The sequence below is a fragment of the Vulpes vulpes genome, chromosome 11, assembly GCF_048418805.1.
Source record: "Vulpes vulpes isolate BD-2025 chromosome 11, VulVul3, whole genome shotgun sequence".
In the NCBI taxonomy this organism is placed as follows: Eukaryota; Metazoa; Chordata; class Mammalia; order Carnivora; family Canidae; genus Vulpes; species Vulpes vulpes.
In genome coordinates, this window is record NC_132790.1 from 95,076,507 (window position 1) to 95,104,483 (window position 27,977).

A 27,977-nucleotide genomic window follows, 5' to 3' on the forward strand; every position below is an offset into this window, starting at 1 on the left:
CTTCTTATTCAGTTTTCAATTCAAGCATCATGTCCTCAAAGAGGATCCTCTCTGCCACTCTGCCTCCCCCCACTCCCCTATTCTTTATGCTTTGAGCTTACATTAACTGCATCATAGCTCCTATCATCAGTACTTGAACTCATTCTTCTTATTTGGAGATTTTTTTGTTTCATTTCACCATTAAGGAGAAAGCTCCTTCAAGATTTGCTGCACACTTGGTAAGTCCTCATTAAATACTGGTTGGCTGACTAACAGGCAATCTCAGTGACCCTGTTGGCTTCACTGACCACACATGTGACGTTCGTTCCCAAGTCCAAACCTCCACACCAGGCCTCTGTTCCAGCTCCAGATTCCCCCTGCTGGGAACATCACCATCTAAGGAATTTCACTATAACCCCATTGTTCTGAAAGACAATTCATCATCTTTCATCTGTGTCTGTAGCACCACTATTTTCTTGTTACCTCAGCTAGACAGTTAGGAGCTATACCTCATTCTTCCCCTTCTCATGCTTTTCATCTGCACAATAGGTAAGGCCTGTAAAGTTTATCTTGTGAAGGTTTGAGGACCATTTCCTTGCCTCCATCTTACCAGCTCCACCCTGTTTCAGGCCTACATGATTTTTCACCTAAATCTACTTCTGGAAGCTCCCACCAGCCTCCCCATCTCTTTATTCAGGTCTCTGCTCAAATGTATCTCCTCCTCTGGCTAACCATCTAAAATTGCCTCCCCTCCACATTATCACGTGACTTTCTATTCCTGTATCCTGTTTTCTTTTTACTTGAGAGTTCTTAATTCTTTTTTTAAAAAATATTATTTGTTTATTTTAGAGAGAGACCTGGGGAGGACCAGAGGGAGGTAGACAAGCAAACTCCATAGTGAGCACAGAGCCTGATGTGGGGCTTGATCCTAAGACCCTGAGATCATGACCTGAGCCAAAATCAAGAGTTGGATGATTGAGCCACCCAGAAGCCCCTAGAGTTCTTATTTCTTCTTAAAATTCACTATTTTCCTGTTTATTTAATGATGCTTACATTTCCTACTGAACTGCAAGCTTCAAGAGGGGGAGGAAATTTTGCTATTCTTGCTCACAGCATTATGCCTGCTTTCCTCAATGGTGCCTGGGGATGGTGGATAATCAGTAAATATTTGTTAAATGAAATTTTACCCTATTCCTCAAATCCATTTTGGCCATGTACTGCCCTCCTAACCCTTAGCAGCCCTGCAGGCTGTCCTGCACTTCTGTGTCCCCACCAGGCTGTTTCTGACCCTGGGGCTTCTTCTCTTGCTGTTCTTTTGGTGTCTGAATTCTTGTGACTTTTCCCCCACACCCTCCTACCAATAGTTTATGATGCAATCTTGGCATCACTTCCTCTAGGAAGGGTGTCTTAAGCCCATCACTTCAGGGCTCAAGAAGTTAAGCTCTTCTTAACTATGTCATTCTCTGCAACTAGATAAAAAGATCACTCAACTGGCTACCATAATGTATGTGAAACACTTTATCAATGAAAATACATTTCTGCTTTGGAATTGCCAGTCTGTAAAAACTAACAGAGAACTCTCTGAGCCCAAGCATCATGTCTCATCTAGTCTGTGGGTTTTGTTCTAGTTATGCTTTTGGTTTTCAAGGAGGCCCTCGAGAAAATGGGTTTTATTATACTGAGACAATGGCCAGATCTGCTGTACTTTAGGAACAAAGGCACCTCTCAAGATGGGCCACTCCCCATCTCTCCCATGGGCTCCAGGATCTTTCTCTCTCAAGCGCTCTATATCTCTTGGTGTCTTCTCCCTTTCTCTGTTGACAGGCTGCCCTGCTGCTTCCTTACAGTTTCTGTCCTATGGAACTGAGATATGCATGCAGCATTGCTTTGCCACAACCCAGCCTTACTTCATGGCACCATGCATTTTCTGCCCATACTGGTAACCAGTTTTGTCCCTCTATGTGTTTCCCAAAATGAATTCACAGGACTAATACTAATTAATAATGGTATATTGAATATGAATAGCTAATATTCATTGAGTGCTTATTATATGCTCTACACTATTCTAAGTACTTTACATGAATGAGCTAATTTAAAATTTATAACAATCCTAAGTGTGGTGTGTATTATTTTTCTTCATTGTTGAGGAAATCGAGGCACTATGAGATTAAGTAACTTCCCTGCATTATACGTACCCAGTATGTAGTGGAATCAAGAGTTGTACCTAAGCAATCTGGTTCCTGAGCTTGCATTCCTGTCCTCTATGTTATCTTTGTCTCCAAAGAAGAATTTTTTTAAAAAATTTTATTTATTTATTCATGAGAAACACAGAGAGAGAGAGGGAGAGACCTAGGCAGAGGAAGAAGCAGGCTTCCCACAGGGAGCCTGATATGGGACTCAATCTTGGAACTCCCAGACCACGGCCTTTGGCTCAACCGCTGAGCCACCCAGGCATCCCTCCAAGCAAGAATTTAATTGGATGATGTCATTGGACAATTTGTATAGATTGACTGGCTGCCTTTGAATCAATATGATGGTGTTGGCAGTCAGAGCTGGGGGTATATGCATGATTTGGCTTATCCGTACATATCCTCAGGTTCAGACATGTAGTAGGTTCCTAATAAATACTTGCAGATATTTATCATCCTTGACACCATAGATTTAGCTTCTTTAGTCTAAAGCTTCTTACTGTACTCTATTTTCTTATTTAAAGGTTTGATTCCTATAGGTAGTACTAGAAACAAGGGACTTTATTTTTTATTTAAAAAAATTTTTTTAAAGATTTTATTTATTTATGAGAGACAGAGAGAGGGACGCAGAGACATAGGCAGAGGGAGAAGCAGGCTCCATGCAGGGAGCCTGCTGTGGGACTTGATCCCGGGACTCTGGGATCACACCCCAAGCCGAAGGCAGATGCCCAACCGCTGAGCCACCTAGGAATCCCAACAAGGGACTTTAAACACTGCTCAAATTGCATTTACTTCATCTCCTGACTTAAGTGATTTGCTGTGTTTGTAGTTTACTCTAAAAATTACCCACAGATGAGTATTGAAAAGCTTGGTTGGCATTGTACCCCAGCCTCCTTAGTCCTCCACAGCTGAGGCCACACACACTCCATTTTGAAGAACCAGCCAAGTTCTAGGCCCAGAGAATAATCTTCATTCTGGTAAGAGGGAATATGTTAAGATTCCAGGCCAGCAGCTCAGGTAGGAAGTTGTTGCTCCTGTTTATCCTGCTCGGATATTGTCCCAGTTCTAGTAACTTGCCCCATTCCTCCTGCCCAAGCCTTCACCTTGTGCTCCAGAACATGAGTGCCTGTATCCTACTCTACCTTTGGGGTTTTAGAACTGAGGTCCATCTGTTCTCTGTTCTCTCTCATCCTACTCTGAACCCCAGTCTCTGGGGTTAGATTTCTGTTACATGTTGTCAGAATCTCTGATGTCAACAACCAGATTGTCTAGTTTTTCACCTCTTATGTCATTCATTTATCTTTTTATTTGCTACCTTGATGTTATGCTATGATTCACTCACCAGGTCCCTGCTGGATCTCCCTGAGGTCAACCTCTGCCTTCCTGCATCTAGTTGAAGACTGCTCTGCTTGCCTATCCCAGGGCTCCCACCAGCAGGACTTACTTGAGACTAACTTCCCTCTTTCCTGGCTCATCTGCCCTTTCCTAAGTGGTTGTCTAGCCTCAGGATCTCAGCTCTTTATAGCCCAACCTGTCCAACATGGGTAAACCCTATTTCTGAAAACTACAGAGAGGCCTATATGATTTAAATCTTCATCAGCAGTAGGGGACGTCCATCAAGCCCTGTATTCTGCTTTAATTCCCTATCTGGGAGCAATCGTAACAGATGTTATAACTATCAATTTCAGTTCCTTGCAAAGAAGCAGTCCTAATTTCTCAAAGAACAAAGATAACAATGGCTGATTTTTCTCTTAATGCTCAACTTTTGAATATCCAGAGAACTTCTAAGCAAGTTAACCAGCACCATTTATTGGATAATCCTTCCATCCCAAATGGTTTGTAATGCCTCTTTTGACATGTGTTAAATTTCTTTGTAAGCTTGGGAATTCTGCTGGAAAATAGAAAGTTACTTGAAAAAAATGTTATGTTGCTCCAGAAGATACAACTAACTTCGATAACTGAAATGAAAGTAAAACTAATGAGACTTAAGCTTTAGGGCCTCTTTCTACATGAGTTTTTGAATTCTCTACTCTTAATTTTGGATTCTTTAAAAGAAGACCCTCAAGATTGTATATATTTACAGGACCTGGATCTGCTCACTCTCTACTTACAAACCCACCACTGTGCCAAGCCATGCAGGAAAGCAAGTATGAGCAGCAGCGCCCATTGTAGGGAATTGTCTCCAACCTCTCCCCATATGATCCCTGTATCCCCAGTTTCTGGATTCCTCTTCCATACTTTGAGATCAATATCTGCCTATCTGATTTGAGATTTTTTTTCTTCTTGAATATGGAAATAATTTCTCTGATGTGGGTTGCCCCTAATGGGAAACAAAACAAAACATTGATCAGAACTTAAAGAGCACCAATAAAAATAGAGATCAATAAAAGCATTCTGGGTTGGCAGTATAAATTGTTGGAAAGAACGCAATCCTGAGTGTGTGATTACCATTTCTTGACAGTATGACCTTGAACAGGTCAGTTAACTTCTCTGAGCCTCCGTTTTCTCATTTGTAAAAGGAATTAAAATAGCATGGTGGATCTCCACGGCTGAGAGAGGGACTTTGGAGCCAGCTGAGATTTCGGGGTCTTAACTGACAGGACTCTGCTCCTGGAACAGTCTCTCAGATGTGATTGCTCAGTCTGGCCATGAATACATGCCATGAGACATTTACCATTGGCATATGCCAATGGCAGCATTCTGTAAAGGAAAGGCATTCATTCATTCATTCATTCACTTGTCAGGCACACCTCGTTCCAGAGGGGACTAATACCAGTGTATAAGCATATAGAAAACAGAGTAACTAGCAGACAAGCATGTAGATAAGCAAGAGGAAAGCAAAAGTCAGGATAGAGATTGAAGAACCAGAAATGGGGCAGCCCGGGTGGCTCAGTGGTTCAGTGCCGCTTTCAGCCCAGGGCACGATCCTGGAGTCCTGGGATCAAGTCCCGCACTGGGCTTCCCGCATGGAGCCTGCTTCTCCCTCTGCCTGTGTCTCTGCCTCTCTGTGTATCTCTCATGAATAAATAAATAAAATCTTGAATAAAAATTTTAAAAAAGGAACTAGAAATCAAGCTAAAATAACATTTGTCCCATGTATGTTGATACAAGAAAAGGTGTGTGTGTGTGTGTGTGTTGAACCTATATGATGTGTCACCAGGCCTCAAGTCATAAAATCACATCTATTAGGGAATGTTTAGTTTTGATAAGTTCTTTTTTTATTTTTTAAAGATTTTATTTTATTTATTTGACAGAACGAGCACAGCAGAGGGAGCTGCAGCGGGAGAGGGAGAAGCAGACTCCCTACGGACCAGGGAGTCTGACGTGGGCTCGATCCCGGGACTCCGGGATCATGACCTGAGCCGAAAGCAGATGCTTAACCATTAAGCCACCCGGGCACCCCACTTTAATAAATTCTTGATAAGTTAATCATTAAATTTTCTGCCACCAAAAAAATCCCTTTATCCTCTTATTACTTATCTTCTTAATCCCTGCAATCTTTCTGTCTCCATCCACTTTATTAAAACTGCTTTATCTGGGTACACCAATGACCTTTAAGCCAAACCAAAAGGTTCTTTTCTCAGATCGTCTTTGGCCTCTTACCAGCATCCTAAATACAGTCTCTCCTTTGTCACCTGTGACAATGCAAAGCCCCACTTTTCCTCCCACCTCTGACAGCTCTGCATGTCTCATTTTCTGACTCCCGTTCTATTTGCCCTGGTATCAGCATGTTCCGACTACGGGCCCTCCACCCTTGACATGTTCCTCTCTGTATATACTCTCTAAGGAAAATATCTCTCATAGGGCTCAGTCCCTGACTCCGTGGCAGGATGCCTACAGCAATATCTGCTAACCGAACCCATCACTCAGCCCTGCTCCATGTTTGTTGCAGAGGAGAATCAGAAGACCTCAGTTGTCCTTACAGCTTTGCCACTAATTAGCAGAGTAACTTTCAGGGGGGAAAACCATATTCTTTGCATTTCTTTCTATCTAAAGTTTAGGACCCAACGCATGAGCTCCTTTTCCCAATTTCACTACTGCCGTGCTAGTGTCAGACCCATGATGCTACCCTTTTCTTAAATGTGATTCAGCTTGACATCCTGTCTCAATTTTCTGGGTTTCTCAGATTTGTCTCTCACTTCCATTGCTAGTGGAATTATTTAATACTGGGATTCTCAAAAGTGCCTGTTGGCAGGCATATCACCTTGCTTCTCTCTTCACTCCTTTCTGTATTTTCATGCTGCTTGCGACCAGATTAAACTTCTGATAAAACGCTTCTGTACCAGAATGTACCTGGCTCTGGTTGCAAGCATATTAAGCCTGTGCTTCGTTGCCTCACCCCTTCTTAGTCTGACCTCAGCTGTGTTTCTGACTGGTCTCAGCAAAGCTCCTCTACATTTCAGAAGTCTTCTGATATTTGTCTTCCCTGGATTCAGCCCATGTTCATGAACCTGTGGATTGTGTTTTTCTCCTGGCTTAGAAGCCTGGAATGTTTTCCCTTTAAGATGACCCATATTTCCCACATCTCTGTGTGCTTACGCCCAACATTCTCCAGAATGCCTTCCTTAAGCCCTTCAGCCTACACTGAACTGACTTACTGGATTGTAACTAACTATACGTGCATGCCTTATTTCTACCACTTTATTATAAACATTCAGAGTGCAGAGGCAGGTCTGTGTATTTTTCTATGAGCTAATATGTCCAGTGACTAATTGAGCTTCAAAAGTCCTTGATTTTTAATATGAACTTGACTGCTTCTCAGAGACCATCTGATTTTCCACACCTTCGGAAAGGGGTCAAAGTTCAACTCCTGCTAGCATCAGGGAAGACTCATTGACTGGAAGTAGGAGAACCTGGAAGACAGGCTGATCAAGGACTTCTTACCCTCTAGTTAAAAAAACATGAGCTGCCTGCTTGAGGAATGCTAGGGATGCTTAGGCAAAGACATAAAGCTAACCAAAGACTTTTCCTCTCTTTTCTTTGAGGCTCTTCTTTCCTTGCCTCTCCTTCTATGCCCTGCATTCTCATGGTGACCATAACAGTCTACTCTGGTCATGCTGAGCCCTTAACATGACATTTGAAAACCCTCATTCCTAGAGGGTCATTTTAGGAGGCCTGTGGGTTGTCCTTCACACATCCTGAGTAAATCATTTAACCATCTGGAACCATTTTGCTTTCTTTAAATCTGTAAAAATTGGGGGTTGGGCCAAGCCATTTCTAAATTCTCTTCTAGTTCTAGCTCTAAACTGTCACATCATGATCTGAGCAGCATAGGCCTAATGAGCAGTCACCCTAATTTTTTATGTATCCTTTTGTGTTTCATTAAATAACTAGAAATTGCTTGGGGACAAATGCTTCCTGTGTGTCCTTACTTAAGCTTCCACCGTGTTCTGAGCAGGGCTGATCCCCAGCAAGCATGCAAAGTAGCATGTGCTTTCTGTGAAGTACTTGGGACAAATCCTAGAACATCACTTCCTTTGATCAAAAACAGGGAGGATAAATGATGTCGAATTAAAAATAACATGAAAGAATAGGCAAATATAATAGGAGAGGTAACAATGAATGCAAATTTAGCCATTGTAAGAAGCAAAACTGCTTAATTCAATGATGTTTACAAAGCCCTACTATAAATTGGGAGAACTCAGATTTCATTGCAGCAAGTGTGACAGCCCAACATTACCTAAAGGTCTGGTAATTGTCAGCAAATATTCATTCACCTCAAGCAAGAATCTCTACAAGGTATGAACCATTTTCCAATAGGGTTATAACAATCTGACAGTCCTTTGAGTTTGTCTTAATGGTGTATGGCTATAGCAGACATAACCTAGAAGTACAATATTTAACAAAGAGTTGTAATTGTCCATCAGGGATGAATGCCAGCTCATTAATCTAGCCATCAAGGATACTGTACAGTATCTGGTTCACACTGTTTAAAATATTAATATAACCAACAATATTTTAAAATGGGATTGCATAAAGCAAGCTCAGGACAGTGTGTATTATATATTACCATTGTGTTAAAGGAAGAGAAAGGATATATACCTGAACTTGCTTCTATATATTCTTGAAATATAATTTGAAAGAGAAAAATATAAACTGGCCTGAGTCTTACTCTTCCAATTTGAGGATATTAAGTTATCTGGCTTTGAATAAAGAGAACAAGACATGGCAAGGCTATGAGACTTTTCTTATTTTTCAATTTGCAGACCAGGATACCAGAGAGGGGTGTTGATAACTTATATCCTCACTAGGGTTGCAGGAGTTTTGGTTTGGAAATAACTCCTCCATTTGTTGCAAATCTGGTATTAAGGAACACTAGTGCTAAGCAGTAGCTGGTGTCAAATATAGAGGGCAGTACTGATGTCTATCTGGTAGTTCCTGAGGGTGTTGACAGTCCTACATCTCCAGTCCCTTTGGGGTTCGAAGACAGAAGACACTCACAGGGAAGCCACAGCTCAGAGCTACCAATTTTCTCAGATCTGATACTTTTTTACCAAGAAGGGAAATGTTCTCCATCATTGGCATTGTCTCTTGTGTCACAGCATTAAACACATAGGGAGTTGGCTTGTCTTCTTCCTACAGGGAAAGAAAAGGAGGAACCTCAGGAGTAAGCAGTGTCTGGGGATAGGAAAGAGGGAAAAACATTTTGGAGGGTGGCTCTGAGTGCCTCTAACTCACATGACAGGGGTGCTAAGGATGAAAGCAAAGGCCAAATAAGTTCCCTGACTTCTGGTCTGACTCCTGTTCTTCTGTCTTGAGACTATTAAGGAGTCCTCCTGCCTTGAGTAAAATGAAGGAGACTTGGCAAATAACACCTCCATAAGCACAGCTTGGATATAATATTCAAGACTCCTTTTGTGTATCTGAGTCTGTACATTAAGAAGAGTTGCAAAGCTTTGCCAAAACTGAGATGTCAGCATCAGGCCTCTGGGTTTCTCTAGGGGGCTCCAGCCAGTCATTGCTCTCCAGTTCAGCCCTATTCTCCTCCCCTTTTCTCCTGTCAAAATTTGCCTCCAGATTCCCCAGGAGCCCCCTCCCTTTCTTAGGCCTATAATACATTAATTTCATTCCCCTCTTCCCAGATCACATATTGCCATGATATAATCAACACACAGATCTCTTAGAGCCTTTAAAAAGTAATGAATGTTACTGATGTACGTTTAGGCTGTGATGCTTTGATCTGGGGCCCATTTCAGTAACTCAAATCACCAAAAGCAGGTTCGGCCCTCTGCTTCCTGAGTCTAAAGTACTTAGAACGGTTGTTCTCAATAGCTTCTCATGAACTCACTCAATAAAAATTGAAAGGACATAGGATTCACCTTTGCCCTTGCAACATACTTATGCTTTCTTATGGCTTCATTAAAGTCCAGCCTAATCCATGTGATATTTATAGGCAGGAAGAAATTTTTATGAAAACTGAATAAAGGAGCACCTGGGTGGCTCAGTGGTTGAGCATCTGCCTTTAGCTAAGGTCATAATCCTGGGGTCCTGAGATCGAATCCTGCATCCCACAGGGAGCCTGCTTCTCTCTTTGCCTATGTCTCTGCCTCTCTTTCTGTGTCTCTCATGAATAAATAAATAAATTTTTTTAAAAAAATAAAACAATAAAAAGGAGGTAAGAGAGACAAATTATATTTTAGACAATAGTTTTTCCTTATTTCTTTCATGGTTACTCTTATTTCTTGTTAGGGCTAACAAGGTACTAATCTGGTACAGATACTAATTTATACTTAAAATCAAATATGTAATGTGCAACCGAGTAACAAAGGCCAAGTCACTCTTAATAGCAAACTAGCAACTACATGATGATAGAGAAGTAAGTTAAAAAGGAGCTTTTCAGAATATTAATAAACGTGAATATCTATAACCTAGGTATACAAAAAGTTCTGAAACGAGATAAAGGAGAATTGCAAAATATATGGCAATGTTTAGATGAAAATCAAAAAGTGCAGGTAAGAAAATACATTAGTTATTAATGAATCTAGGTTCTTAAGTTGCAAGAAAATTAGCACCTACAGAGTTTATTCTTTTTTTTTTTTAGCTCCCAAGAACTTCCCACATCCATTTAATTCATGATGTATCTTGAACATAGTCCTCTTTCTACTATTTTGACACTATTTATCCAGAGCAGAGAAGAGCTGAATGCATGGCCTCCTATAGCACTAACACTGGAGCATCCTGCCATGCTTAATATGTCTTTTTACCAGTGAGATTTTGATGGACTGTATCAATTTAGAAGTACCGGTTAGAAATAATGACAAAGTTAATGAGTCTGTTTTGTAGAACACCATAAAAAGAAGGCACTTCTATGAGTCTATCATGTAGAACATTATGGCAAGAATGCATTTCTGACCCTTATGTGAACCCAAACAGCTCATGTAAAAACAAAAAACAAAAAAACACACAACTATGAAAAACCATTTCATAAACCTTCTTTTTGTGAGAAAACTCATTTGAAGTTCTACTGAGGCATATGAACTGGAGACCCTTCTTCATGTTGGTTATTTGGAGAGGGATCAGGTGGATGGAGATAACAGCAACTTGTCAACTCACATTATCTATGTAAGCAAAGGCATCTCTCTTGATATCCCTCCTCAAATATTCTAAATAAGGGAATATTTAGAGTGTAGTTATACTCAAGGAAGTTGGATGTTATTATATAAACAATACTATCACAAATCATTGTTGAACATATGTAAAATTAGATTTTCCCCTTTACAAATAAACCAAGATACCATGGTAGGAGGTACATACAAAACGCCTTACTTTTTAAAAATTTTTTTTTATTTATTCAATCATGAGAGAGACAGAGAGAGAGAGAGAGAGAGAGAGAGAGAGAGGCAGAGGGAAAAGCAGGCTCCATGCAGGGAGCCCAACGTGGGACTCGATCCTAGGACTCCAGGATCACGCCCTGGGCCGAAGGCGGCGCTAAACCACTGAGCCACCCAGGCTGCCCTGTCTTACTTTTTTTTTTTTTTTTAATTTTTTTATTTATTTATGATAGTCACAGAGAGAGAGAGAGAGAGAGAGGCAGAGACACAGGCAGAGGGAGAAGCAGGCTCCATGCACCGGGAGCCTGATGTGGGATTCGATCTCGGGTCTCCAGGATCGCGCCCTGGGCCAAAGGCAGGCGCCAAACCGCTGCGCCACCCAGGGATCCCTTACTTTTCAATAAAAACAAATACATAGACCTATTTCATGGTAAGAATTCCACTTTTGTTTTAATAAACCACATCCAAACTCACTGTAAATAGATACATGTGCATTAACAATAAAATAGGAAAAGCTAAAGAGAAACAGATGGAAAGAAAACAGGAGTTAATGAAAATTTTGAACACTGCTATACAGTTTTCGCAAGTTCTGCTTTTTTATATTTTGCTGTCCTGGAGTTGAAGAACTAAGTAAGTAGAAACTTGCCCCAATTATTCCAGAGTAGATGAAATGAGGAAATAATGTTTGTTTTTGTTGCACTGAATGAATTCAAATTGAGGTATCTTCATGAACATCTTGACCTCATAAATTTCTTTTGTATAAAAGTCATCCTGGAGAGGTTATACTTGGATTCTAGGACATTGAATTCAGACACTTTTTTTACATACTATTTCTATGGCTCATCTTAGAAAAGATAGCCATTTTTTTAGAAACATGTTTTTATTTGTAAATTATTCTTTTATTTTTTAGTTGTTTTTTTTTTTTTTAAATATAAGTAATCTCTATACCCTGCGTGAGGCTTGAACTCATGACTCCAAGATCAAGAGTCACACGCTCCTCCAACTAAGCCAGCTAGGCATCCCTCATTTGTAAATTATACATTTTTCTTCTTTCTTTTCTTTTTTTGAGAGAGAGCCCACATGAGTGGTGGCAGGAGGGGCAGTGGAACAGGGAGAGAATCCCAAGCAGGCTCCATGCCCAGCACAGAGCCTGATACCGGGCTTGATCTCATGATCCTGAGATCATGACCTGAGCTGAAATCAAGAGTCAGATGCCCAACTGCCTGAGCCACCCAGGTACCCCTAAATTATACATTTTTAAAAAAAGTTTTTATTTATTTATTCATGAGATACACAGAGACAGAGAGGCAGAGACACAGGCAGAGGGAGAAGGGGCTTCCCATGGGGAGCCGAATGCAGGACTCCATCCCAGGACCCTGGGATCACACCCTAAGCCAAAGGCAGATGCTCAACCACTGGGCCATCCAGGTATCCCTAAATTTTAGATTTTTAGGAAGCATATTTATACTTTTTTTTATGTGTGTGTATAAAATATATTTAAAATCTAAAGTCACATATTATGTGTCTACTGGACTTTGGTGTTTATGCATTACTGGTGCCTTTAAAAAGCTAAAGGTATATTATTATTATTTTTAAATTCATGATAGACATAGGGAGAGAGAGGCAGAGACACAGGCAGAGGGAGAAGCAGGCTCCATACTGTGAGCCCGACATGGGACTCCAGGATCACGCCCTGGGCCAAAGGCAGGCGCTAAACTGCTGAGCCACCCAGGGATCTCCTAAAGGTATATTATTCTGAGTCAATTATAGACCTTCTAATATCATTTAAGCATCTCCAACTTGTCTAATAGACATCTACTCAATACTACCTCAATTAACCCAATCTCTCACCATAAAAGAACATTCCAAAGATGCCAGAAAGGATTAACTAAGTTTAACCTCAGATAGTGAGAGAAGGAGGAGGCAAGGAACTCAGGAGTGTTAGAGAGACTGAGCCCACCTCACAATTTATTTTGTTTTATTATTTTTTTTGAGAGAGAGAGAGATGAGAGAGAAGTGGCAGAGGGAAAGGGAGAGAGAGAATCCCAAGCAGATTCCATGCCTAGCGCAGGGCCCCATACAGGGTTTGATCTTATGACCCCGAAATCATGACCTGAGCTGAAATTAAGAATCAGACACTTAAAAGTGACTGAACCATCCAGGCACACCCCACCTCACACTTTAAAGGCATGACCTGTGAGATTTACTTGTTAGCCCCCTTTGCAGCAGGGCCTGGACATGTGACCAGAGTGCTCCCAATCAGGCCTACCCATCCAGCCCTAGTTTGATTAGGAGCCAGTAAGGCAGAGAGGTAGCAGACACAGGGCATCCTCCCTGGCAGTGGCAGATCTGAAGCATTGCTGGTCTGGCAGCAGGACTGGTGGCAGTACCTGGTGCCCGCTTTGAGGGCTCAGAGGTGGCTGCAGTGGTGGCATTCCTGGACTAGTTCTGGGGCATGATTAAGACATTGTTTCTGGCTACATACTCTCTGAACCCAGTCCTCTTGTCTTCCTCTCAAGTCTGTGAACTACCTAGTAGCCTTTCAATATGTTTATTTTCTGTTTTAATTATCCAGGGTTCATTTCTGCTGCTTGCACTTAAGAACCCTGATGCTGGATAGGAAAAAGCGCAAGGATGCAGGAGCACCTTGCCTTGGGGGTAGAGAGGGAGGAGAGATGGCATGGTAAGGGAGGGAATCCAAACCCTGAAATGAATCTCAATACCTTGCTATGATGTTTCTGATAACAATTATATACCTTCTTTAAAAAAAAAAAGATTTTATTTATTTATTTGACAGAGAGAGAGAATGAGAGAGAGAGAGCACACGCACAAGCAGGCGGAGCAGGAGAGGGAGAAGCAGGCTCTCTGCTGAGCAGGGAGCCTGCCATGGGGCTTGATTCCAGGACCCTGGGATCATGACCTGAGCTGAAGACAGATGCTTAACCAACTGAGCCACTCAGGTGCCCAATCATATATCTTGTTAATTTTCAAAATTTACCACCCAAGCCTTTGCAACTTATTTATTTATCACATATTTATGGAGAGCCTCCTATATAGCAGGTACTATTTAGGCACTGGGTGCCAACAGTGGGAAAAGCTCAAGAAATGGTTTCTGCAATAACACTGGTTAGAATGAAGGAGGCAAATGTGATAGCACTACTGCATGCCCAGCAGTAAGCCAGGCCTTTCCATTGCATCATGCCATGGTTTAAGGGAACACTGCGACCTGTAGCTCAGCAGCAATGAATGGGCAGGATTGATTCCTATGTTAATAGAACTTGGATATATATCCTATAGAAGATATGTCTTATGGTTTCTTTTTTTTCTAATGGTTTCTATAGGAACTATCCCCCTAAGAAGGAAAAATTAATGCAATATTCCTTCCCCACGCATCTCATATTGCCCCTGCCTCCATTCACTTTTCCAAATGTGCCTACATTACCATTAAAAGGCTAATACCATTACCTATTAAACCTAGGCAGGGGAACTGGAGAATATATTGACTATTTAAAAAATGTATTTAGGTGCAGATCACCTCTTAATTTATCTAAAATCTTTCCCTCTTTTCACACAAGGAACACTTTGTAATTCATACAAAATATAAGCACAGTAAAGAAATAAAATATTTTTTATTTATTTCATATATAATATGTACTTGTATTTTTTAAAAAGATTTTATTTATTTGTTTGAGAGAGAGCACATGACAGGGGGGCAAGGGCAGGGAGAGAGAGAGAGAATGAGAGAAAGAATGAGAGAGAGAGAGAGGCAGACTCCACTGGGAGCAGGGAACCCTATGCAGGGCTCAATCCCAGGACCCTAGGATCATGACCTGAGCCGAAGATAGACACTTAACTGACTGAGCCACCCAGGCACCCCTCCACTTGTATTTTTTTTTTTTTTAAAGAAAATTGCTTACTTGGTGAATTTTTTAACTTTGCAAAAGCATTTGGTTTACATCTTGATATGTCTAAGTTGTTCCAAAATAAATGAAGAGACTAGCTTTCCAAAATTCTCAGAAGGTAGATCTAATTGCATGAAGTAGCATAGTTAAATAGGAAAGATACTAGTTAAATTTGTATACGTCTAATTATGCAATAAAGCAACAACATGACTTAGAATGCAGCCTTTTGTTACCTAAAATAGATTAGACAGCTTAGAACTGGTCTGACTGCATTCTCTGAGGCATGGGATATTTTCATGAAGTATTTTTGTTGTTGGAAGCTCATTTGGGGCTATTATTATCCATACACTGCTAGTAGTATGACTTTTGAAATAGGCCTCTTTTATCATTTAATCTAAACAGGAACTAAGTCAGGATGAAAACTAATATTTATGGTCTTCGCAGGATACTGTTTTAGGCCTTCAGATTTAAGATACTGTTTTTCTTAGAACCAGTCATATGAAATTCTCTAAATGTGATTCTACTGGAGAAGGTGAAGATTAGTATCAGTAAGATTTCCATGGAACTTGGGAGTTTTTATTTAAACCATATGCGTTGGCCAATCCTGTGATGCATAATTATATTCTGTCTCTCTTTGGTAAACTCATTTTGCCTCTATACTCTATTTTTTCCATTAGCAGTTTAAACTCCAGGGAAAGATCAGAGTTCAGTGAAAAGACAGCTTGCACCACTGTGATGGATGATGCTTTATTGGCAGAATTTATGAAATATTTTTGTAAGTAAAACTATGAAATAGGTTGCGTCTGGGGAGGGAACCCCGGGGGCCAGAGGTGGGAGGAAGACTTTTTACTGTATATACTTTTTATATCTTTTGTCTCCATGTGAATGTACTTCCTAGTCAGAAATAAATAAAAGTTAGATTTTTTTTTTAAATAAGGAAAATAAAGCCAGGGCTGAGTTAAATAATAGTATCCTATTCATACTATTACACACATTATTTACATCCCTGAATAGCTGTGGTTCAATCAGATTCCTCCAGCAACTCAAATATTAGTAATAAACTTATACCACTATCTCCAAGTAAGCAAACAAGAAAGTCTCAAACATCATTATTGGCTGGGAAATTCCAAGATGTTTTAAATGGTTTAGCCCATAGAGTACCAAAAACAGAGTTTATAAATATATTTAAAAACATAAGAAAGACATTTAAGAAATGAAATGGGGAAAAAAAAAAAAAAGAAATGAGATGGAATTCAGCCTGCCTGAAAGAGTATTATAATTTTTTTAGTGTCAGAGAAGAAAAGGAGAAATCAGAGTTGTTTTTTATTTATCTTTTTGATAACTAAACATTCTTCAAGAATATAACAATAAGACATGAATAAATGCTCACAAAACATTAAAAACACACATACAAATATATTATTTTTTCTTACTTAAATAGGATCCTGCAATGCCAATTTTTGGGGTGTTCCTGTTTTTTACTAGTTAGTGATAAATATTTTAGATTTTTTTAAAAACATTGACTTTGGGATGCCTGGGTGGCTCAGTGGTTGAGCGTTTGCCTTCAGCCCAGGGTGTGATCCTGGAGTCCTAGTATTGAGTCCCGCATCCGGCTCCCTGCATGAAGCCTGCTTCTCTCTGTGCCTATGTCTCTGCCCGCCCCCCCCACCCCCCGTGTGTCTCTCATGAATAAATAAATAAAATCTTAAAAAAAAAAAAAAAACAACGAGCATGTTTTAGATGCATTTGACAGAAATAAAGCACTGGGCTAATATGATATATTGATCACTATAGTAACAATGGCACAAGAAGAGAAACAATAAATAAGAAAAGCAACTGATACAGAATTGCAAGTAGGGTGCAAACTAAAGCCTTTTGGGTTTTATTGGTTGGTATTGTTTTCAGTTAGCGAGTTTCTAAAATAAGGCAGCAATTGGATAAAGGGATCAGAGCACACATGAAAGCTCTAAACAACTGCAAATAAACTAGATTCCCGAATAATAAATCTTGAATCATTCTTGTTACTGAGAATTTCTTCCCTCTCCTTACTCCCCTGCCCTTAATTCATTGTAGACCCAAGGAAGTGATCAAATTTTCCTTCTATATCAATATTCCAGATCCATCCCTTGCCCTCATTCCAGTATTGGTTTGTGGGATGTTCTGGAATGACTGTTTGGGTCAACAAGGGGGATAGATTAGGAAATAAGTAAACAGGGGTAACTCCATCCAGTCTCCACACCTTATTTCCCCATACAGTGGAAATCGTGTATAAGGCCAGTTAGACAAACAGAGGAGAGGAGAAGGCAAGAAAAGAAAACTTCATCCTAAGTTATGAAATGAGTTTTGTTGAATTATCCACAATGTTATTCAAAATGAGGTAGATATCTGGGACAATTGTTATTCTGATCATCATACCTTAACAAAGCATTTGAGAGTTGAGCCAAGAGATATTCCAACATCAGCAAGACTCCAGCTGTCCTTTAGAGCTGCTCCAGCATACATCAGCTCCAGATACCACCTGCCATGTTCATCTTCAGAGAGAGGAATGTGGAAATAATCTTTAAAAATCAATAGCATATTATGAAAACAGTATATCTCAACATTTCTAGGCCAGCAATATAATCTCTTTTCTTTTACATTTTTTTTCCCCACTGAGCACTATAAAATTGTTTTGGACAAATGAAGAAGTATTAGATGGGTTCTTAACTTGAAGCCGGTAGGCATCTCCAAATGTTTATGGATAAAATTTAAATGGGAAAAAAACTATATTTTGTTTTTATTAATTCTAAATGAAATTAAGATTTTCTTTCAATTATGTATGTAGGCAACAAACTAAAGAAGCAGTATTTGGCTATACCTATGGCTTTGTCACCTGTAAAGATGACATATTTTCATTTCACATTATAGTTGTTGCAGAAATCTCAAAATACTATACTGAATTACTACTGTGAAATTACAACAGTTATTAGATGCATTGCTAAAATGTGATACTATTACTAGAGAAGCCCATGTGTCACTATATCACGAATTTGTTTTTTAATGTTTGAAATTATATTTCAATATAGCCTTTCTTTGTATATATTTTACTATGTGCATTTAAAGACATTCTGGGGGAAAAAAAGACATTCTGGGGAGTCCATAGGCTTTCACCAGACTGCCAAAGGGATTCATGACACAGAAAGGTTAAGAGCCTCTGTGTTAGAAGATCTATTTCAGTAATCACAGTGATCTACTACATATCATGTAAGTGTGATTCAACAAATGCACCTTAGCAAATGGGAATGATCATCTCCAAATCAAATGCATTTGATAGTCAAAACCTAAATATTTGTCTTAATTGCCCATTGTAGAGGGAATATTTCTAAAAATTTATGAGAAAGCTACTGAATCCAAATTATTTCTTACTCTGGTTCTGTAACTGTAGATAAGACGGTCAACCTCTTTAAGCTTCAGTTTCCCTGGATGCAAAATGAGTCTGTAGCTCAGAGGTTGTTTAAAGTCCTCTCCACCTCCAAAATCCTTTGGATCTTTATAGTTGCTTGCTCACCAAACATGCCATCTATCTGACAACTGGCATGCTCTATTTATATAGTTTAGAGTTAATGTCCTGTTTTTGTCCTTTTGTGAAGAATTGCCCTAATACTATCTTGTCAGTGAAACAACCCACACATTTCATAAAGAGAAGTCAAACATTTTTTTTTTCCTGAGAATTTACTGACTCAGTTTGCATCCTAATACCTCCATAGTTGCTATCTTCTTATCAAACTGTTGTGTAAGCAAATAGTGATCTTTTCAAATAGTTTTAGTTCCCGGTTTGCTGAAAATGTATCTCTACCTCATGTACAGTGTAAGGCCACTGCATAGTTAAAATTAGTATACATCTTAGTGGCTTAGGGACAAAGTACCTACCTTTATTATCAGCTTGACAGCCTCCACAGTTTCATCTGCTGAAACATCAAATGGTTCAAAAGATCCCTCAAAGGCTATGAAAATCCTCATTCTCTCAGCAAGCAAAACAAAACAAACAAAAAACCCAACCCTGCAACTTTTTTTCCAAAGAATTGGATAGCTGGAAAAAACCCAATTCACAATTAAGGACAAAAATGATGGCCAGAGGCAGCTGTTACTATCTAGCTTGAAAGTTGAGCTGAGAGAATGTGAAGAGACAAGTCCTGCTGTCTGAGTATTGGGCAACACAGACAGCAGCTGTATTGGAGGAAATGTATCTCTGCCAATGGCAGTCAACAGCCACCTTGTTCCTATAGTACAGGAGCCAGCAAACTTGACAATGGTTGGGGCAAGTGTGAACAAGCACCAAACATGTATTACAGAAATGCCACACATAAATTACACTTTTGTGATGTGACCACCAACCACAGACTCTTGAATCTGTATTCACTCAAGTGCAGCTCTGATTGAAGGACCCTTCAAAATAGATATGTGATTGGGATATACTGGCGCACAGTGAAGCAAAACAGATTTGATTATATTGAATGTGGTAATCCTGAAAGTTCTCTGTAAATAACTCTGAGCTGAAGCATTCTGGTTTCCATAACAACTCTGTGTACTTGTTCCCTGGCGGTATTTCTAATCCTGCTACCGGGTACAGAACAATGCCCACTTGGAGATGAATGCGTAGGCAAATGACTGTGGTTTCCCCTTTCCGTCTCTGTGTAATAGAATCTACCCAATAACAACACGGTATAGTTGATATGTGTTTTAGTCCTTGCCTTTATGTTGTTTACAGCAATTTACCATTGTTATCTTCTTCAACTTCCCTTAGCATTGGTGGAAAACATTTCAAACTCTGCTCAATAACTGAGCAAAGATATTAAGCACCATTACTCAAGTTTATAGAGTAAGCATGTACTGGAACTTAATTCTGAGTAAGTCTCTCCCAGGGTGATACATTTTGTTTAGTGCTGTTATGTCTGATTATTCATTTGTGTTTGTAAATCTTGTCTTCTTCCTCAAATTCCTCATCATCTAACAGAATCCTCATCTTGCATTTCTTATTATTATTAACAGCACTTAGCACAATGTGAGTCATGTGATTGGTGCCCAGTAAATGTTAACCTGTAGGTTGCTTCTGTTCCAATTTCCAACTTGAGTTCCAACAACAAGAAATTTGAAAAAATGGAAAACCTGAAAAGGGCAAACGGTTTTCATTGCAGAGCTCTTTTTACATCATATTTTTCAAGTGTTGCAACTTCATGATATCTTTTTATGTTGTCAACGTTTTCATAGAAAGTCTATTAACATGGTGTGTAGTTGATGCTGCTTTGGTGTCACCCCTCAAGCTGCTGTGACTGTTGGCTGGTGAAAGCTCATAGCTAAAGCCCCTTCTCCAAGGAATTGCCCTCAATTGGGAATTGGGAGCTTGAGAAAAAAAGCCGGGCGCCCCCCTCAATAACTGATGGCAAAGGGACTATAAAAGGCCTGGCTTCTCATCAGGAGTGAAAACTGCAAAGGATTCTTGTAGATAAGGCTCTGGCTGGACTTTACCTGAGACTACATTCTTCCTCGCTTTTTCTTCTTCCCAACTCTGCCGAACTCTCTTCCAGACTAGTTTTTCTTGTGCATTCCCTCAGTAAGCGACATACATCCCAATCCCTGTCTCAGGCTTTGCTTACAGAGAAACCAATCTAAGGCAGAAGATCTTAAAGAAGCTCATATGCTTTAAGAAATCACAACCAAGTGTTTTGTCGCTTCCTGAAATACATGTTTATTTATACATGTATATTTTTGTAGGCTGTAGTTACTTGCCTTTAGAGTAAATGCCCAGCTCAAAATTATGTTAAGTATTTCTTCCTTACCTCTGTCCTCAGCAGTGATGTTTGTAATATGACCCTTTTCTTATCATTACAGTTATTTGGACCAGAATGAAACTGTTAGAATCTTTTCTCTCTGGCCTGAAGGAAAATATGACTTTGTGGTTTGATCTGTAACATGCAACTTAGTGACTGTGAGTGAATCATCTTCTTCCTCTAACGTGACTGAGTGGCAGAGAAAGCTAAGAAGAAAGAATGAAACAGACATACGAAGAGGAGCACAGGACATAGAGGGCACTCCCATAGTTTCTGTTGCCCTTGAATTGTGAGACACCTTCTCTCTATATAATACATTTCTCCCCCTCCTCAATTTTGCTTAAGCATGCTTTAATTGGTTTCTATTACTTAAAATCAGAAGAGTTCTAATTCATATTTATCTTTTAAGGTTCATCTTCCTTTGGAAAAAGATAAGGATATCCATTATCAGCACAGTTGTTTTTTGTTTTTGTTTTTATGATAGTCACAGAGAGAGAGAGAGAGAGGCAGAGACGTAGGCAGAGGGAGAAGCAGGCTCCATGCACCGGGAGCCCAATGTGGGATTCGATCCCAGGTCTCCAGGATCGCACCCTGGGCCAAAGGCAGGCGCCAAACCACTGCGCCACCCAGGGATCCCGGCACAATTGTTTAATGTTGTTGCCAAGATATTAGCCAAAATGTTTTGGCAAGAGAAATAAACCATGTACCAATATGGAAAAATCTCCAAGGCATATGATTAGGTAAAAAAAAGTAAGGTGCAAAACAGAATGTGTCATATACTACAGTTTGAGGAAGAAAGAGGGAAATCATATCTATAGACATGATATACAATATAGATAGTTTGCATCGACCTCAAAATTCCTGGAATTATACTCAGGAAACTAGAATCATTGGTGTCTGTAGAGAGAAGACTTGAGCAGCCAAGGGTCAAGGATGAGAACAATACTTTTCACCGTATTGTCTTTTTTTTTTTTTTAACAGAACTTTTAGATTTATAACAAAATTAAGCAGAACATATATAGAGTTCTCCTGTACCTGTATACCTCCTGCCCCCACATTAGAGCCTCCCCCATCAAAATCCCAAACTAAATGGTACATTCATTACAACTGATTAATCTACACTGACACATCATCATTATCCAAAGTCCCTACTTTAAATTAGGGTACACTCTTGGTGTTATACATTTTATGGGTTTTGACAAATGCATAATGACATGTATCCACTGGTATAGTATCATATGGAATAGAGTAATTGCCCTAAAATCCTGTGTGCTCAGCTAATTTATCCCTTTTTTCTCCCCTACCCTCTGGTAACCACTCATCTTTTTACTGTCTCCATGGGTTTGTCTTTTCCAGAATGTCAGATAGTTGGAATCATACAGTATGCATCCTTTTCAGATATTCTTCTTTCACTCAGTAATATGAATTTAAGGTTCTTCTGTGTCTTTTAATTACTTCATAGCTTATTTCTTTTTAGTATGGAATAATATTCCATTGTTGGATGTACCACAGTTTATTTATCCATTCGCTTACTAAAGGATATCCTGGTTGCTTCCAAGTTTTGGTAATTATGAATAAAGTTGCTATAAACATCCATGTGTAGGTTTTTGTGTGGATGTAAGTTTTCAGTTAATTTGGGTAAATACCCTGGAGCACAATTGCTGGATGGTATGATAAGAGTATGTTTAGTTTTGTAAGAAACTGCTTAACTATCTTTCAGAGTGACTGACCATTTTGCATTCCTACCAGCAATGAATGAGACTTCTGATTGCTCCACATCCTCATCAGCATTTGTTGTTGTGTGTATTACCTTTTTATTCTTTTCTAATTTTGAACCATGTGAAAGCGTTACCACTCAACAAATTAAATTAGATAAAATACAGTAAAATGAAAAAAAAAAAAAGTCCAACTGAGTCCTTTCAAAAGGCCTTCTTCATCTCCCCAGGAAAGTTGACCTCTCTCTCTCTCTCTCTCTCTTCTCTCTCTCTCTCTCTCTCTCTCTTTTTTTTTTTTTTGACTTCTATTCCTTCACTGTATCATACATTTTTAAACTATTGGATCTTTTCTACTGCATTCCATGTATTATGTCAGTGTCAGCCTCTCCCATTAGACTATGAGCTTCTTCATAGTCAGAATGGACTATGGATGGAGAGGCAGTATCTTAATCACCTTTGTATCCCCAGTTGTCAGTGCTTTGCAGTGTGAATAAACAAGCTAGATTATTGTAGATTGATATCATTAAAAGTTACCTTGTAATAATGAAATGATAAGTAGACTTGAAGCTCTCGGGGCAGCCTGAGTGGCTCAGAGGTTTAGTGCCACCTCCAGCCCAGGGGCTGATTCTGGAGATCCGGGATCAAGTCCCACATCGGGCTCCTTGCATGGAGCCTGCTTCTCCCTCTGCCTATGTCTCTGCATCTCTCTCTATCTCTCTGTGTCTCTCATGAATAAATAAATAAATAAATAATTTTTTTATAAAAAGAAGCTCTCTTAGTAATCTAGGGACAGCTTGAACTGATGAAGCAGAAACTTGAAAATTTTCTTAGTTGCAATCACGGAATAGCTTGCTTTAGCATCTAGAAGCTCTTTTTGAGGTTTTTTGTTTTTTTGTGGGATTTTTTGGCTAGGAGTTTTTAATTAATTTAGTTAGCCTACTGAGGGCTTCGTACATGCAATGGAATATGCTAGGTCTTTGGAAGATTTGGTGATGAATGTGACCTTAAGGGATTTCCCATGAGTATGGAAAATGGTAGGTGTCCAACATATCTGGACCAAGAACTGTATTATAGGATAAAGTGTGATACAAGATGTACAAACAAAATAGATGGCCTGGAAGTGAAGAGATGTTTGGTCTTACATAAAGATATATTGTTCATTTTAGTCATTCAGTACATATACACTGAGCTTTTACTATGTACCAGGCACTGTTCTCTGCAGGGTCACTGCAGTGACTAAACATGGAGCTTCCTGAATGTGTACATGTGTTTGGAGTAGAGGAAAGGTTCAGAGTAGGTAAGGAATGGTGGGAAGAGACAAAGAGAGTAATTCATAAACAATAAGTAACTAAGCTTTGTTTAAAGAGAATGGTCAGATAGTAGGGATAAGCATGGAAAAGGTAAAGACAAATCTAGCGAAATAGGAAAGGAAGCGTTTGTTAGGAATAATGGTATGAAAGAATTAGGTTAAATACAGAGAAAACAAGTAAATAGGAAGATGACACATGTCAGGGATAGAAAGAGCAAGAAAAAAATGTTATGTATGATCTGTACTGCGGTGAAAAAGGAAACAACCATGTCACAATCAGTGACTAATATTTTAGTCCTCGGATCTCTCATATATTTCATAGATGGAAATCAGTTAGTTACTTGATTCTTATTTCTGCATTTAGAGTTATGGCATTCTCCCTATTACAATTTAACCCCTTAGTTTAGGTTCCTTTTAAAAACTCTGAAATAATCACATGTTATCATTGATTTAAAAATATTTACTGATTTATGATATACTGATACATGTCATACATGCTATATGATATATACAAAACAAGAAGAAATAGAACTTTATGTCACATGGTAAGTAATACTGTAAAGGAATACTGAATGATTGATGATTGATGGTCCTTTAATTTCCTTAGGAGCATATGCTTTGGTATGAAAAATGCTCATTGGTGATATGTTAAGAGAGAACTGATGGAATATGTTTTTTTTTTTTTAATCAAAGGTTCGTTGACATGATATTATATTAGTTTCAGATGTATGACATAGGGATTTGACAATTCTATACATTACTCAATGCTCACTGTAATGTGTAGTCACCATACACATTTTCACAATATTATTGAGTATATTCCTTATGCTATACTTTTATCTCTGTGACTTTTATTTTATATTTGGAAGTTTGTACCTCTTAATTCTCTTTACCTATTTCACCCATCCCCCTACCCACCTCTCCTCTGGAAATCACTAGGTTGTTCTCTATATTTGAGTCTATTTGGTTTGTTTGTTCATTTGTTTTGTCTTTCTTGTTTTTGGATTTCACATATAAGTGAAATCATATGGTATTTATTTTTCTTTGTCTAACTTCACTTATCATAATACCCTCTAGGTTTATCCATGTTATCACAAATGTCAAGATTTCATTCTTTTCTATGGCTGAATAATATTTCATTGTATTTATGTGTTTGAATATACATATATTTATACACACATCATATATATATATATATATATATATACCATCATAGATACCACATTTTCTTTATTCATCTGTTGATGGGCACTTGGCTTGTTTCCATACTTGACTATTGTAAATAATGCTACAGTGAACATAGGAGTGCATATATCTCTTTGAATTAGTGTTTTCATTTTCTTTGGGTAAATACACAGTAGTGGAATTACTGGATCATATGATAATTTTATTTTTAATTTTTAAAAAATACTGTTTTCCACAGTGGTTGCACCAATTTATATTTCTACCAACAGCAATTTACATACCACCAACAAAAGACATTCCTTTTCTCTACATCCTTGCTGACAGTTATTGCTTGTCTTTTATGATACTAGTCATCCTGACAAGGTCGTGTCTCATTGTAGCATCTCTTTTTAATATACAATTATGCTTTTATTTTTATGACTTTAAAAATTTGTCATAGAGTTCTGTTGTTTTCATCTAAGAAAGCCTAAATATGCATTTGAATCACCTGATGAGCCTTTTAATGTGGATTCTAGCAGAGTAGTTTTTTTTGTTTTTTAGATTTTATTTATTTATTCATGAGAGACACAGTGAAAGAGGCAGAGACATAGGCAGAAGAAGTAAGTTCCCTGTGGGGAGCCTGATAGGGGACTTGATTCCAGGCCCCTGGGATCACCACCTGAGCCAAAGGCAGATTCTCAACCACTGAGCCACCCAGGTGCCCTGCTAACAGAGTAGTTATAAGGTGGGGACTGAGATTTCAGTTCTAACAAACTCCCTGGACCATATTCTAAATAGCAAGGAACTAAAAGCTCTTTGGAGATTTTTTAAAAAGTAATTGTAAAGAGAAGGAGAGTTTGAGTCAACTCCTTCCAAATTTAACATAAAGAAAATCAGAGGAAAATTATACTTTAAACTTCCACAAGAAATAGTCCTACAAAACCGTGATTTCAATCTTGCAATCCCTAATTTTCTTGAAAATGATAAAATATATAAACAAAACAATCTATTGAGATATGATTGATATCTTTAAGCATTTTTCATTTGTAGAGTAGTAAACATAAAGTGAGCTACTTTCAGTTAAAAATTCATGAAATTTTAAAAGTTAGATTTATTAAAAAATAATTTTTAGCAAATGAAAGATGCAAGCTTATTTTGACCACCAACCTTGCTTCACATTTCTTAACCTATGGAAAGTTTAAGAACTAGTAGTCTCTATTTTGAATATAAATTAGGTGTGATGATTTACTGTGTTGTCTCCCACTTCTGAGTAGTTCTTGGTAACCTTTCTCAAAAAAGCATTTGTCTGTAGTGCCAGGTTGGACCTTTTTGCAATAGGCCAGTTTTTTGAGAATCAAAATAGGTTTGAAAAAAGGAAGTAGAATTCTTAATTCTCAATATTGTCCTCATATTATTCCTGATTCATTTAAAGTACAGTTTTAGTTAGTTTTTTAAAAGTAATTTATTGTTATTTTAATTTTAACTGGAAAAGAAATCATGCAGGTTTGGACAATCCTAAAACACCTAGATATGTTGAGTTCATTATAATATATCTTTGTAAGTGCATAGCATAGTTTGCAAAAAAGTAAGGGATACCCTCTTGGGTCAACCAAAGAGGGAATTAAAAATCAGATATTACAGTTTCTTGAACTTACTATTTAGCAAAGAAACACATGAAAAGAAACAATAGATTAAAGAGATGGACTTAATCTGTAAAAGGAACAGATGATTTACAAGTTTGGTCTGCAGATCACAGCATTACCTGGGTACTTGGCTGAAACTTCGGAGTCTCAGGCTCCACCAGAGACCTATTGAGTCAGCATTTGTATTTCAGCAAATGCCCAGGTGTTCCTATGTGTAATCATCTTTGAAAAGCACTAGTCTGCCTAATGTCATAGCTGAGGGATACTAGGAAGGTTTCTCCTGACCCCCAAGTGTTTCCACTCATTCATTTTAGTATCAAAAATTTCATTTTCAGGGCACTTGGGTGGCTCAGTCGGTTAAGTGCCTGGCTTTGGCTCACGTGATGACCTGGGGTCCTGGGATGGAGCCCTGTGTTGGGCATCCTGCTCAGGCAGGAGCCGGCTTCTCCCTCTCCTTCTGCCCCTCCCCTTGTTCTTGTTCTTGCTCACATGTTCTTTCTCTGAAATGAATACATAAAAATCTTTAAAATTTAATTTTAATTTAAGGCATTGTGGTTTTGGAAGCTAACCTGCAAAATATCTATCTTTAAGAAGACTAATGCTCTCGTATTCATTTGTTTAAAAATTTTCTAAATGATAGCTGGAAACATCTTTAGAGATCTAAGACGGGTACATTTCAGGTATTGGAGAATGAAGGATAGGCTTGGATAAGGGGTGCTACTGAGGCAGGACAGCTATACAGAGATAGAACGTGATAAAACTGAGGAACAAGAGATTGCATTACTTGCCCAAGTTCACCAAGAGAGTTATTCGGGTCCAACCTGGAGCTTTCTCTCTCATGTTATGTTGGCTACCTATTGTTTATCATTTCAGTTCAGAACTCAGGCTCTGATATGGATGGACTTGCATTCACATCCCAGTTCCAGAGCCCAAGAAGTCTATTCCATTTTTCACTAGCTGCATGAATTCGGATGAGCTATTTAATTTCTTTGAACCATAGTTTCCTGATCTGTAAAAATAAACACATTAGTAGGACCTAAGGTTGTCATGAAGATTAACCAAATAATGTAAAAAAACTTAGTACAGGGTTGCTACAGCTGTTATTATTAGTTAGGAGGTCAGGGTTAGGGTGGGGCGTATTTTGGGAGTATTTTGAGAGCACCGATTACCTGGAGATCAAAAGCTAGATATAGGAAATAGCAATATTGAAAGGAATGATTGGAAAGGCTTGAGAATAAGGTATACCAGCTTTCCTTCGGTTGTTAATTGCTTTGTATATCTTCCCCTTCCTTTTACTATCAAACATTTGGTGTCCTTTGAGTTTTAGTTATTATTTCTTGTTAAAAAGAATGTAGCTGATAACCTTTTAACTGACACATTTATACCATGTACCTTTATTAGAAGGTGATTGATATATTTCTTGTGCCTCATGTTATATTTGCCATGTACGATACCTACACTATGCTCCTTTCCCACCTCAACTTTCCTGCCAGTCTAT

At 38.7% G+C, this 27,977-nt stretch overlaps 1 protein-coding gene and 1 long non-coding RNA gene across 3 annotated transcripts in view; one reads left to right on the forward strand and one right to left on the reverse strand.

The window, feature by feature from the left end:
* Positions 1-18,973, reverse strand: part of ANKUB1 (ankyrin repeat and ubiquitin domain containing 1) — a 28,716-nt gene extending 9,743 nt beyond the window's left edge. Inside the window, 4 exon segments of the mRNA XM_026015752.2 lie at positions 8,527-8,557; positions 8,559-8,744; positions 17,257-17,399; positions 18,747-18,973. Coding sequence (XP_025871537.2) covers positions 8,527-8,557; positions 8,559-8,744; positions 17,257-17,399; positions 18,747-18,840 — 454 coding nt within the window. The 5' untranslated portion in view covers positions 18,841-18,973.
* The window catches only part of LOC112932786 (uncharacterized), a 38,517-nt gene extending 16,275 nt beyond the window's left edge, over positions 1-22,242 (forward strand). The window contains exon 4 of one of the 2 annotated variants that reach the window (XR_011995308.1): positions 20,710-22,242. This is a non-coding gene — a long non-coding RNA (uncharacterized lncRNA). Of the gene's footprint in view, positions 1-5,422; positions 5,548-20,709 lie in introns of those variants that run through there. The other variant, XR_011995307.1, reaches the window with a different exon arrangement.
* Positions 22,243-27,977: the final 5,735 nt, after the last annotated feature.